A 12,119-nucleotide genomic window follows, 5' to 3' on the forward strand; every position below is an offset into this window, starting at 1 on the left:
TCATGACCTCAGGGTTGGAGATGGAGTCCCGCATTGGGCTCCACACTCTGCATAGAATCTGCTTGAGATTCTCTCTCTCCCTCCCCCTGCTTGTGCACACACACATTCTCTAAATAAATAAATAAACAAACAAACAAATAAAATCTTCAGTCGATCGAGCGCCCAACTCTTGGTTTCAGCTCAGGAAATGATCTCAGGGCCATGAGATAGAGCCCTGTGTCTGGCTCCATGCTCAGCAGGGGGGTCTGCTTGAGATTCTCTCCCTCTCCCTCCCCCTCTGCCCCTCTCCCTACCTTTGTGTGCACTCTCTCTCCCTCTCTAAAATCAATAAATAAATCTTAAAAACAAACAAGCAAACAAAACCATGTAGTCCGATTTTCGGAATGGAGAGCCTTCATTTCACGATTTGTCAGTGGAAAGATTCAGTGGAAAGGAAAGATTCAGCACCATTGTGTGACCAAAGTCAGTCCCATTAGTGGACTAACTGACTTTGGTCACGCAATAAACAAATGGCTCAATTGTAAATATGAACCCTGCCTCCCACACACCCTCCCGATGTACCCCCTGTTCCCGGATGGGCTCCTGGGCTCGCTCCCTGCCAGCCAGGCTGGAGTGACCTGGGGTCCTAAGATGGAGCAGTTAGTGAGACCAGGATTCCCACACCCTAGAGCGCCGGAGAGCTGTCCCGTAACCATCGCCAGCTCCTCTGGCTCTGGGGCAGAGAGAAGGAGTGAAGCTAAGCCCACCTGTGGTCAGGCGAACCTGGGAATGGGCCCACACCCCACAGAGACTAATGACGGACAGACAATCTAGGAAGGAAAATACGGAACGAAGGAGAAGGGCTCCGGCCCCCAGTCTGTGAGACGTGTCTGTCCCCCAAGCAGAGGATCCCGCGCAGGGACGGGGGAGAACCGCTAGGAGGGCCGGTCGGCTCCGTACTTGAGGGTGAACTCTCGGGCCTCGCTGTTGAACCGCTCTGGGTTCTCTGCCAGCAGGTCGGCGAGCTCCAACCGAATCGGCTGCCCCAGGTCCGGTCTATTCACCAGCACGCTGAGGGCCTCCAGGACTGGGGAGAGAGGCCAGATCAGGACAGCAGGGTGAGAGAAAAACCCTGGCAGGGAGGCCACGGCAGCGCCCCCCAGTCGCCCCGGCATTCCACACTCTCTCCATGGGGGGACTCCCAGGGAGGGTCCATCCCTCGGGATGAGGACGGCTCTACCGAGTCGGATACCCCTCGTTCCTCACTGATGATACCCAGAGCCCCGACCAGCGACACCAGCACTTTCAAACTAGGTTCCATGCATGGCTCCCGAGAGGCTTCCCATCATGGGGGTCGATGAGATAACTGGGGTTTCGGGGTCCCACTCCTTTTTCAACAAGAACCACTTTCTGTTTGATATCAGGATTCCAAATACATCAACTTTTATTCGGGAAAAAGGGTTCTGAGGCTGAAGACTGGAAGCCACTATTGCCCCGTGGCTCCCACTCTTTCACAGGGGCCTCTGGGGACCGGCGAAGGCAGCGGTCCACCGCTCCAGGCAAGTGCACGTATGAACACGCACAAACGTGGTTGACATTCAGAGTTCTCCAGAGTCCCCCTGGGACCCCTCCTCCCTTCCCCCTGGGGATCTTTTCTTCCAAGGCTAAGAACTCCTGAGCTGGTTCGGACACCTGGGGGGACTCAGTCGGTGAAGCCTCCAACTCTTGATTTCAGCTCAGCTCGGGGTCTCAGGTCATGATCTCAGGGTCATTAGACCGAGCCCTGTGTCAAGCTCCTCGCTCAGTGGGGAGTCTGATTGAGATTCTCCCCGTCTCCCTCCCCTACTCTTACTCCCACTTATGCGAACACACTCTCACTCTCTCTTAAAAAATAAATTAATTGGGGTGCCTGGGTGGCTCAGTGGGTTAGGCCTCTGTCATTGGCTCAGGTCATGATCTCAGGGTCCTGGGATCAAGCCCCGTGTGGGTCTCTCTGCTCATCAGGGAGCTTCCTTCCCTCACCCCCTGCCTGCCTCTCTGCTCTGCTTGTGATCTCTCTCTCTCTTTCTGTCAAATAAATCAATAAATAATCTTTTAAAATTGATCAATTAATTAATTAATTAATTTTTTAAAAGAGAACTCCTGAGGTGGTCCAGAAGCAGGACAGACTGCACACAAATGTGCATGGGCTCTAGAGACACACTGTCCAACTAGCCACATGTGAATATCTAAGTTGAAATGAATTAAAATTAACTGCAATGAGGAATTCAGTTCCTCCATCCCATTAGCCAGCCACATTTCAGTGTTCAAGAGCCACGCGTGGCTACTGATTGGGAATTAGGCCATGCGCTATGGAACATTTCTATCACTACAGAACGTTCTGCTGGGCACTACTGTTCTAGGGTCAGCCAAGCCTGGCTCTGAATCCCAGCTCAGCCCCTGGCCAGCTGTGCAGGCACTTTAGCTGTCATGTACCCCGGGGTCCCCCTCTACTCAAGCAACAATGAGGGAGTCACACATGGGGTTTCTGGGACTGGATAAAGTCTGTGTGCGAAGCTCCTAGCACAGCACTCAATGTGCTTCCTCAGCGTGTACTGTCATTATTGGGCCTGTCCCCTTGATGGTCATTTAGGGCACTGAGCCTGGGAAGGAACAGACCTCACCAAGGTCCGCAGACAGAGCAGCAGAGCCCTTCCTTCTAGAGCCCGCTGCTCTGTCGCACCTGTCCAGGTAGAAGAGCAGGGGCAGGACCTGGTCAGCCAGCCCAGCATCTCCGGATGCATCCCTTCTATCCAGACAGGCCCAGCTGAGACCCGCAATGTTTATCTCCCCTCTTTTGGGCTTTTCTGACTCAGAATCAGTCCCCTCACCCCGTATCCAGGATCCCTCCCTCCTGTTAGGCGGGCCCCAGTCCCACCTTGGCTGGTCTTGGTGTGAGGCTGCCAGTTCTCACGGCTGATGATGGGCAGGCAAACGCTTCCATCGTGGCCCACGTTGGGGTGGTAGATCCTGGTAGTAAATGTCACCGTAGGGGGCTTGAACGGATAGTCCTTGGGGAAGCTGATGCGCACATGGAAGGCCTTGAGGTTGTAGGGTGGTTCCTCCTGCGCAAGAGAAGGGGTTGAGATCGACTCCGAGACACGTCAGCTCTGAAAAGACTGGTTTCCTCCTAGGACCTTGGTCCGGCTCCCTCTCTCTCTCCACCCTGCCCTGGGCTCCCAGGCATTCTCTGCTCGCTCCCAGGTAGGACCATGAATGGAGGTGGCACCTGCACTCACTTGCTGACTGAGCCACGGATTCGCAAAGGAGCGGAGTCACGAAAGATCATGGGCCTGGGAGGCACCAAGGTCAGATCCTGAGTCCTGCTGCGCAACCGGGGGTGGGCCAGCCGCCTCTCCCCTTGGGGGCCCATTTCCTCAACAAAGACTGGATCAAGTTGGATCAGATGAGCTCTAAGGACTCTCTCAGCTTCTTTTGTTTTTTCCAATAATTAACCTTCTTCCAGTGTTATTGAAAAATAATTGACAGACATCACTGTACAAGTTTAAGGTGTACAGCGTAACGGTTTGATTTACCTATATGGTAAAATGATGAGCACAATCGGTCTAGCTAACATCCATCTTCTCACATAGGTACAATAAAAAGAAAAGAAAAAGAAGGGAGAGGCTGGGGTGGCTCCGTTAGTGAAGCGTCCGACTCCTGGTTTGGGCTCAGGTCATGATCTTGGGGCTCTGGGGTCGAGCCCCTCCTCGGGCTCTGAGTTCTGCAAGGAGTCTGCTTGTCCATGAATGGTATATATTGTTATTGTGTATCTTATCATGATAAAGACTTTTTTTAAAGAAGAAAGAACTTGGCGGCTAGAGTGGCTGACGGTTTGCGAGGAGCCAGGTAAAGACCCTCCAGACTTCGAGCAACCGGAAATTCTTCAAACCTTCCTGGGCACCACCCCGTGCCACCTCGTGTTAAGGGCTTGACACACATTAGTCCACGCAGCAGAGGGTAGCGGTTACATGAACTTTGGAGCTACCCTGCCCCGGTATGAATCTTGGCTCTGCCATTCTCTAAGCTGTGTGACTTTATGCAAGTAACTTAACCTCTCTGTGCTTCCATATGAGAATGAGAATAGAATTTTTTTTTTTTTTAAGATTTTATTTATTTATTTGTTAGAGAGAGCGAGCACAGGCAGACAGAGTAGCAGGCAGAGGCAGAGGGAGAAGCAGGCTCCCTGCTGAGCAGGAAGCCCGAAGTGGGACTCGATCCCAGGACGCTGGGATCATAACCTGAGCCGAAGGCAGCTGCTTAACCAACTGAGCCACCTAGGCGTCCTGAGAATAGACTTCTTTTTTTTTTTTTTTTTTTTTTTTTTTTTTTTTTTTTTTTTTTTTTTTGAGAATAGACTTCTTCCCAGAACTTATGTGAGGACTAAATGAGTTCATTTATATTAAGGGCTTAGAAGAGGACCTACCACATGGAAAACACTACCTTTGTGTCAGCTGCTACAGTAAGGATCATGAAAACTCACCACTGTTAGGGTCTATATTATGATGAGGAAACTCAAGTTCAATGTCTCTAGCTTGCCCAGGGTCACAGTGGAGTGCCGGATGGGAACCCAGCGCCGGTCTCGACGTCTCCACATGTGAGCACTAATCTACACTCCTAGAAACAGGAAGTCCTGGAACTCAGGTGACCCAGCACAGAGCACAGCAGCTTCTGGCTGGTTCCAAAACTCCAGATCCTTTCAGAAACTTCGTTACCAAGAAGATAGGACAAAGACAGCCACAATGACATATAGAGGTAAGCCCAGAGTCAAGGCTGTATGAGAGCTCCTCTTGGTTAGCAGAGGACAAAACGGGAGCCACGGGAGTCCTGGGTGTGTCTCTGAGATAGCAGAAACGACTATAGGACAGAGAAGGAAAATGTCTCAGCATTTCCATTTTTGATAATAAGAAGAGCCAGGGGCCTGCGAAGTAGAGATAGGCCCGAGAGTGACGCTTCAGGAAAGGGATGGGAGAATGCCCGCGTGTCCCGTCTGCGGCGGTCCAGACCGGGCTTCCTGGGCTCCATCAGAGGAAGGAGGCCGAGGAGCCCTGGAGCAGGGCGTCCTGGGAACGGGCCCCAGCTCTGCCCCGGGCCTGGGGCGTGGCTTGGAGCTCCTCCGGGAGTCAGTTTCCTATTGTAACAAGAAGAAGTTGGACCACCTGACGGCTTCATACAGCGCCTTGGGGTCAGCTGAGAAAGTCCTATTTGCTTGGGGTTTGGGTTTAGAAAAAACATTCACTGCTCTTCCGGCTCTGCCACCTTACCCTGTGATAGGTCACTCAAGCCCCTCAGCTTCCATTTCCTCAACTGTAAAGAGATGTCAGGCTTCCCCGTGGGGTGGTTGCCAGGTTTTCAGTAGGACCGCTCATGCAACGTCCTGCAAACAGTGCTCTGTCCACAAGGGGTTCTCAGTGAATGGGAACTCTTACTGTGAGCTTTCAAAGGCTCGTCCCCCTATCAGCTTTTTTACAAGGTGACAAGTGGGGCCACCTTGGTGAGCCTTGTATACTGAGACTGAGCTTTTGAGGGGCAATCTATCAGCTCGACCCACAGACCTTTCTGGGTTCTCCTTCCCCTGCCCGCCAACCACGTCTCCTTTATGGCCTCGCTAGGCACCTTCGGGCTGCCCTTAATTGGCTGTCCTGCAACAACTCTTCCCACCTAGCAGACTTGATCAGGACCCTTATATGGCTGGAAAGTCTCTGGCTAGTTCCCAAGGGTACAACCAGTATGCTATTGTGATTTATAAGAAATAGATATCTGGTCACTCAGATATAGTTCTCATATATATCTGGTCTTGGCCCACAGTGCCTGGCTCACAGCTCCCAAAACCCTTGGAAATTCCCAAGTGTTGAGAGTGACCCAAATGTCTTTTGTTATGTTAATGGAACAGCTTTTGGAAGCACCTAAGGAAGGGGGCTCTGGCAGGAGAGCCAACCCTGGGCTTAAAGGGTTGGAGGGCAGAAAGGCTCCAGTTCAATCGCCAATGGCCAATGATTTCATTGATCGTGTAGATGTCATAAAGCCTCCACCAATACCCAAAAGGGCAGGGTTCAGTGAGCTTCTGGGCTGGTGAACACTTGGAGGTTTGGGGAGGGCAGCGTGCCAAGAGAGGGTGAGAAGCCCCATGCCCTTCCCTGGTGCTTTGCCCCATGCAGCTCTTCTGTCTGGCTGTTCTGCCTTATAAACTTCCATCATAAACTGGTCATCTAGTAAGGAATCTGTTTCTGTGTCCCGTGAACCTCTCTAGCAAAGGAACTAAACCCGAGGAAGGGGTCATGGGAACCTCTGATTTATAACCATTCGGCCAGAAGCAGCCTAGACTCGAGACTGACATCTGAGGGGAGGCAGGGCTGTGTGTGCAGCAGGGACAGTCCTGTGGGACTGGGCCCTTCATCTGTGGATCTGATGCTATCTCCAGGTAGACGGTGTCCGAAGTGAGTTAAAGAGTAGGACGCCCAGCTGATGTCCTGAGAATTGCTTGGTGGAGGGGGAGGGGACACCCCTCCACACAGTGGGATTGTGTTCAGACCAGAAGACCAGCCATCTTGGTCTTACCAACCATTAGGGTCCTTGGATTTCACAGTATCCTCTGAAATGTGACCTGCCCGAGGGGTCCCTGTCATCTACCTTCTTCCTTCTGACCAGCTGCCCAACCTTCGCTCTCATCCACCTCAGAGCTAGCATCCTTGGGGGATCTAATCTGTTCCTGGAGCACCTTCTAGCACCTTTGTCCTCTGGCACCTGAGGCCCAGAACAGGAGTCCTCACTCCGAGCCAGGTAAATGGATTACTGCAACCCAGCAGCGCACAGGACATAACAGACGTCTGCCTTGGGCTCAGGTCATGATCCCAGGGCCATGGGATTGAGTCCAGCACTGGGCTCCTTGCTTAGCAGGGAGCCTGCTTCTCCCTCTGCCTGCCACCCCCCCCCCCGCCTGTGCTCCCTCTCTCTCTCTCTCTGACAAATAAATAAATAAAGTCTTAAAAAAAAAAAAAAGTCCAAATCCTAAAATAATCAAATAATTGTTCTCTTTATAGTACAAAAAACTACCGTAAATCTTCACTGTTTTAATATTTATGTTCATGTAACTAAAGGTGTGTAGATGGCTTCCCATAGAAAATATTGTCAGTCTATTAATGATAAAATAGAATTCTTGCACTCAGATAGGTCCTCTAGAATACTGTTTTCAGGGGGAGACTTTACTGAGCAAGATCTAATAAATGGAGACAAATCAGAACAGTAGAGGTGAGTTATCTGGGTTGTCCTATGTAACAGTAGTTGTCTGATCACTGTATTGTTCTTCTGAAACTCTTGTATCACTCTATGTGAACTATACTGGAATAAAAAAAATAGTTGCCTGAAATATAATCTTAAAAAGAAAAGAAAATACATTTTAGGTTGGAGAGGGCAGATTCAGGGCAACTGTGAAAAACAAGAAGTTAAAAAAAAAAGAAAAAGAAAAACAGGAAGTTTACCCCTACCCCTTGACAAAGGTCCAAGAGGTCTGCTTTCTGCTTTCGAAGCCATTTGTCTGCTGACCCTCCTGTGCTGGGCTTGGTGACTACTGGCTTGAGGAAAATCTCTTACTAAATCCAGAACTCTCTTCTAGCCTCTTCACAGCCTACTTTGATCTCAGAAGCATCAATCCTGAGACCCCTACCTACCAATGACTAGAGTCCAAAAAAGGACTCTAAGGGAGGGGAAACTCTGGCCCCGTCCTCAGCCACCCTGCCAATGCCCCCTGGCCTGCCACCCCAGTCCAAGGCCATGATCCCCAGGAACACTCACGGGCAGGAGGAGCACGTGCCACACCAGGACGTCTGCATCATCGATGAACAGGTTCCGTAGGTAGGGGGGAAGCTCTGCCTGAAGATCCTCCAGCTCCTGCAGGGGGCAGAGCCGTGGACAGATGGCTCGTCTCCCCTCCTTCAGCTGCCCATTTGCCTGTCCCAGCAGCAAGCTGTCCCGGGTCCCAAAAAGGAACCCCCTCAGGGACAGAAACTGGCAAAGTGAGAGCCCTCATAAATGGAGTACTTAGAATGGGCCAGTCACGGGGGCGTCTGGGGGGGCTCAGTCAGCTACGAGTCTAACTCTGGATTTCTGGCTCAGGTCATGATCTCAGGGTCATGCCACTGAGCCCCGCATCCAGCTTCCCACTCAGCAAGGAGTCGGCCTCTCCCTCTGGCCCTCCCCCTGCTTGGCATGCTCTCTCTCTCTCAAAAAATAAATAACTTTTTAAAAAGATTTTATTTATTTATTTGAGAGAGAAAGAGAGAGCTCAAGTAGTGGGAGTGACAGAGGGAGAGGGAGAAGCAAGCTCTCGGCTGAGCAGGGAGCCTGATGTGGGGCCCAGGACCCTGGGATCATGACCTGAGCTGAAGGCAGAGGCTTAACTGACTGAGCCATCCAGGCGCCCCAATAAATAAATCTTAAAAACAAAAACAGATTGTGTCAGGCAGGGTGCTTAGTGTTTTAAATGACTTAGGTGCCTTAAGCCTCACCAAGCTCTGTAGGTACTAGATGGAGAAAGAAGATGAAGATCCTTGCACTGAGCAGAAAAACAGGGGGACAGGAGTGACTCACATGCCCACCGCCGCCCCAAGATGTAGCCCGGTCACTAGGACATCGCTGCATTCCCCCTCCAGCCCACTACAGAGTGCCCTCTATTGACGCTTGAGAGAGAAGGAAAGGCTCAGCCCTCCAAAGCTTCCCTGGAGTAATGGGAGAAACATGAGCGGGACTACGTGAAGAAGGTGTGTGGATACACACTGGGGAAGCGGAGGGCAGAGGAGCACTGAGCCAGGCCATGCAGAGTAAACAGGCTTCCCTCATGCAGAGAAGGGTCAGAGTTCCCTAGGCGGAGGGAGCAAATATGTACAGTGCACCCCGCGCAAGCGGACTAGTTATTGATGGAAAAGGGTTTCGTGACCAAGCACATTGGAAAACAGAAAGCTAAAGTGTATCGTGAATCTCCAAGATGTGAGCCCATAGCACACAGTGCTTCTCAAACCTATCTGATCAAGGAACCCCTCTTCCCTTTTGGGGTCCACCCTAAAGGACAACAGAACTTTTCTCTGGAAAACCAAACAACAGCAATAATAAAAAAGACATTTGAGGGCAAGTCATATTCCTCTGGAACACCAAATGGGTATAAACCATTGGTTTTCAACTGAGGGCAACTGGACACCCCCACCCCCACCCCGTGGATCTTGGGCAATGCCTATACCATTTTGGGTTGTCACAAATTGGAGGAGTGCCATCAACACCTAGTGGGCAGAGACCAGGGATGTTGGTAGACATCCTATAAAGAATTATCCAGGGCTCCTGGGTGGCTCAGAGGGTTAAAGCCTCTGCCTTCAGCTCAGGTCATGATCCCAGGGTCCCGGGTTCGAGCCCCGCATCCGGCTCTCTACTCAGCAGGGAGTCTGCTTCCCCCCTCCCCATGCCTGCCTCGCGCTCTCTCTCTGTCAAATAAATAAATAAAATCTTAAAAAAAAAAAAAAAGAATTATCCAGCCCAAGATGTCAACAGAAACCGCGGTATAAACAAAGGTGGACAGAAAGCTCAAAACCACTCCAGGGTATGGGGGGCGGGGCTTCTCAGACTGTGGACCACACGAACTTTCTCTGCACCCCCAACAAATAAACACAACGCTGGCCCCATCGCCCATGTCTCAGCCCATACTCTGTCTCTGTTCCAACCCAGACTGCTTCTCACGTCTTCTGCCCAGGGTCTATGAACCCTCGATTATTTTTCACTCCGAAAGTCGAAGCATCTGCTCCGTGAGTCCTAGCTTCAGTACCATCTATGACCCTTCGGCAAGGATGAAACCCTGAGTCAAACAGAGCTCTGCAACAGTTTCCCGACTTTACTGTAACTGGGACTGCTTGGGCTTTTCTGTTGTAGAAGAGTTCTGCCAAAAGATTCTGCAAGCCTGAGGATATGAAACCCAAACTAGGACACACAGCTCTTTCCTGAGGCCAGTGAAGAAATCACCTTACTCAGAGGAAAAGAAAATGAAAGTAAGAGGCCACTGGACAAGCCTGTGGGTTGGAGCTCCGCCAACCTGGACTCCAGTTTCAGCCTCACCACTCCCTACTGGGGTGACCCTGGGCAACCGAGTTACTCTCTCTGAGCCTCAACATCCTCATCTGTAAAATGGGGGCATATGACTTATCTCACAGAGTTGCTGTGCCTGGCACTTCGTGGTGCCCGTGTGATAAATACTGGCTCCTACCCCTTTCGCACTTGGCTAGAAGGACCTCCTGCCCCATTTTGTTACTAAGCTCCAGATTTCAGTTCTTTTGGGCCGAGCCTGCTCTGTGCCCCAATCTGAGATCCTCTCTCTCTCTCAAAGGTGGAAAGGAGACTGCAGCCCTCCCCAACCCCTTAGGCCCATCCCCCACTCTACACAGTGGAGGGCCACTTCCAAGAGAGTCAAAGTCTGGGGGTATGCCAGACCCATTTCACCCTGACCCTTCTTTCTTCCCCACCTACGCCCACATCCTGGCTACACCCCAGTCCTTCAAACACCCTGGGTTTTCCCACCTCCTGGAGAATTCCCCCCCACACCCTCCCAGACCTTATTTCAAATTGTGTTCCTGATTGGAGGGGCACCTGGGTGGCTCAGTCGGTTAAGTGTGGGCTCTTGATTTCCACTTGCTGGGGTCATGTTCTCAGGGTTGTGGGATATGGGATCAAGCCCCAGCTCAGGCTCCGTGCTCAGCGGATTCTCTCAAATAAAAATACATAAACCTTCAAGTTGTGTTCCTGATTGGAAAGAAAGCTCAAGGTGGTGGGGAGGGGGCCAAGATTTTTGCTCATCTTTGTCTCCCTACCTCCTAGAACAGGAGCCAGCACATAACAGGCTTTCGACAACATTTGCAGAAGGAATGAGCGCAGGCCACCTACTCCAGGACGCCTTCCAGCTCCGCCTTGGCATCTTTTCCTCCTGAGAATACCCAGGGAACTTGGTTCCTGACTCCTACTCAACACCCCATACTTCTCAGGACTCTAGAAATGTAGGTACCCAATTTCGGGGCGGGGTATGAGCTATTCCATGGCAAAGACCTTGTTCTCATTTTATCTGTTTCCAACACACACACACACACACACACCCGCCCCAGCAGAGTCCCTGACTCCTGGAACCTTTCCAGCACCTCCGTGAGACCCGAGCAATTGTGATCACAAGTTTCTGGCAGGAGAAAAGAAACCGAAACCAGTTCGGCTCGGAGCCAGCCCATCCCCATCCCCAGCACAGCCCAGGGAGGTAGCGACAGCCGGGTTCGATGCCCCACACCCCCATCCCCGACCCCAGCTTCTCTTCAACTCCCGCTCCCGCCCCTTTCGCAGACCCACTCCTCCTCCAGACCCGGCGGCTGGGAGAGCGACAAATAACCGCGCTCCGAGAGCCGCGGGAGGGATGCAGGGGCCAGGGCAAGGCAGGCAAGGGGAGCCGTGAGAAAGGGGTCGTCCGACCGCCGTTACCTTCGCCACCCGCTTGCTGGCCAACATCTCGGGACCGAGCCTGAGAGGCTTCCGTGCGCTCCAGCAGGACTGAGGTCCCGCGCGGCCCCTCGCCGCGCCCCGCCCCGGAGCCCGGCTTCCTCGGTGCGCCCCGCCCCATGAGCCCCGCCCCTCGGCGCGCCCCGCCCAGGAGCCCCGCCCCTCGGCGCGCCCCGCCCAGGAGCCCCGCCCCCTCGACGCGCCCGGCCACGGCTGCGCCGAGGACTCTGGCTCCCTCTGTCCCGCGCGCGGGGCTGGGATCCAGGGGACTCCCGTGTGCTCGGGCGCGGCGCCAGTGCGCCTCTCCGGGTTCTAGTTGAAGCTCCGGCGCCGGCGGCCGCAGGGGACCCCGCATCCCCACGGGCGCCTCCGTGCCGCCCGCAGGACACACTCTCCGTGAGTCAGCACAGGCTCCTCGCGGTGCCAGCGCAGCCCCGCCGCAGGTTGCCCGCGGTCTCCGCGGTCGGACCGCCTCCTTAAGCCGCTGGAGCGCATTCCTGGGGCTCCGCTGGACGAGCCACTTACCCGCCCTGGGCCCAGTGCCCCGTCTCTAAAAAGATGGGGGATGGCGTGGACGACATTCCCTCCAGGGG

General features: G+C 52.9%; 1 protein-coding gene across 2 annotated transcripts; it reads right to left on the reverse strand.

Annotated features, from left to right (window-relative positions):
• Window positions 1–375: 375 nt before the first annotated feature.
• UBE2L6 (ubiquitin conjugating enzyme E2 L6) lies at window positions 376–11,642 on the reverse strand. Of its 2 annotated transcripts, XM_004777586.2 has the most exons (4): window positions 11,509–11,642; window positions 7,810–7,905; window positions 2,897–3,083; window positions 376–1,066 (listed from the first exon to the last, which is right to left on the reverse strand). In XM_004777586.2, the coding sequence occupies exons 1-4, from the start codon at window positions 11,533–11,535 to the stop codon at window positions 915–917; spliced, it is 462 nt and encodes a 153-aa protein (XP_004777643.1). In that variant the 5' UTR covers window positions 11,536–11,642; the 3' UTR covers window positions 376–914. The 2 variants fall into 2 exon arrangements, with proteins under 2 accessions (XP_004777643.1, XP_004777644.1); XM_004777587.3 differs by lacking the exon at window positions 7,810–7,905 and having other exon boundaries at window positions 11,509–11,627.
• Window positions 11,643–12,119: the final 477 nt, after the last annotated feature.

This window comes from Mustela putorius, unplaced genomic scaffold (assembly GCF_011764305.1).
Source record: "Mustela putorius furo isolate JIRA1106 unplaced genomic scaffold, ASM1176430v1.1 tig00000127_pilon_pilon_pilon, whole genome shotgun sequence".
NCBI classification, from domain to species: Eukaryota; Metazoa; Chordata; class Mammalia; order Carnivora; family Mustelidae; genus Mustela; species Mustela putorius.

Coding starts and splice junctions, on each gene's coding strand:
- UBE2L6 (XM_004777586.2), bottom strand. CDS start 11,535: ATGTTGGCCAGCAAGCGGGTGGCGAAG. Junction 7,906..11,508: donor CCAGCAAGCGGGTGGCGAAG/GTAACGGCGGTC, acceptor TGCCCCCTGCAG/GAGCTGGAGGATCTTCAGGC. Junction 1,067..2,896: donor TCACACCAAGACCAGCCAAG/GTGGGACTGGGG, acceptor CTCTCTCCCCAG/TCCTGGAGGCCCTCAGCGTG.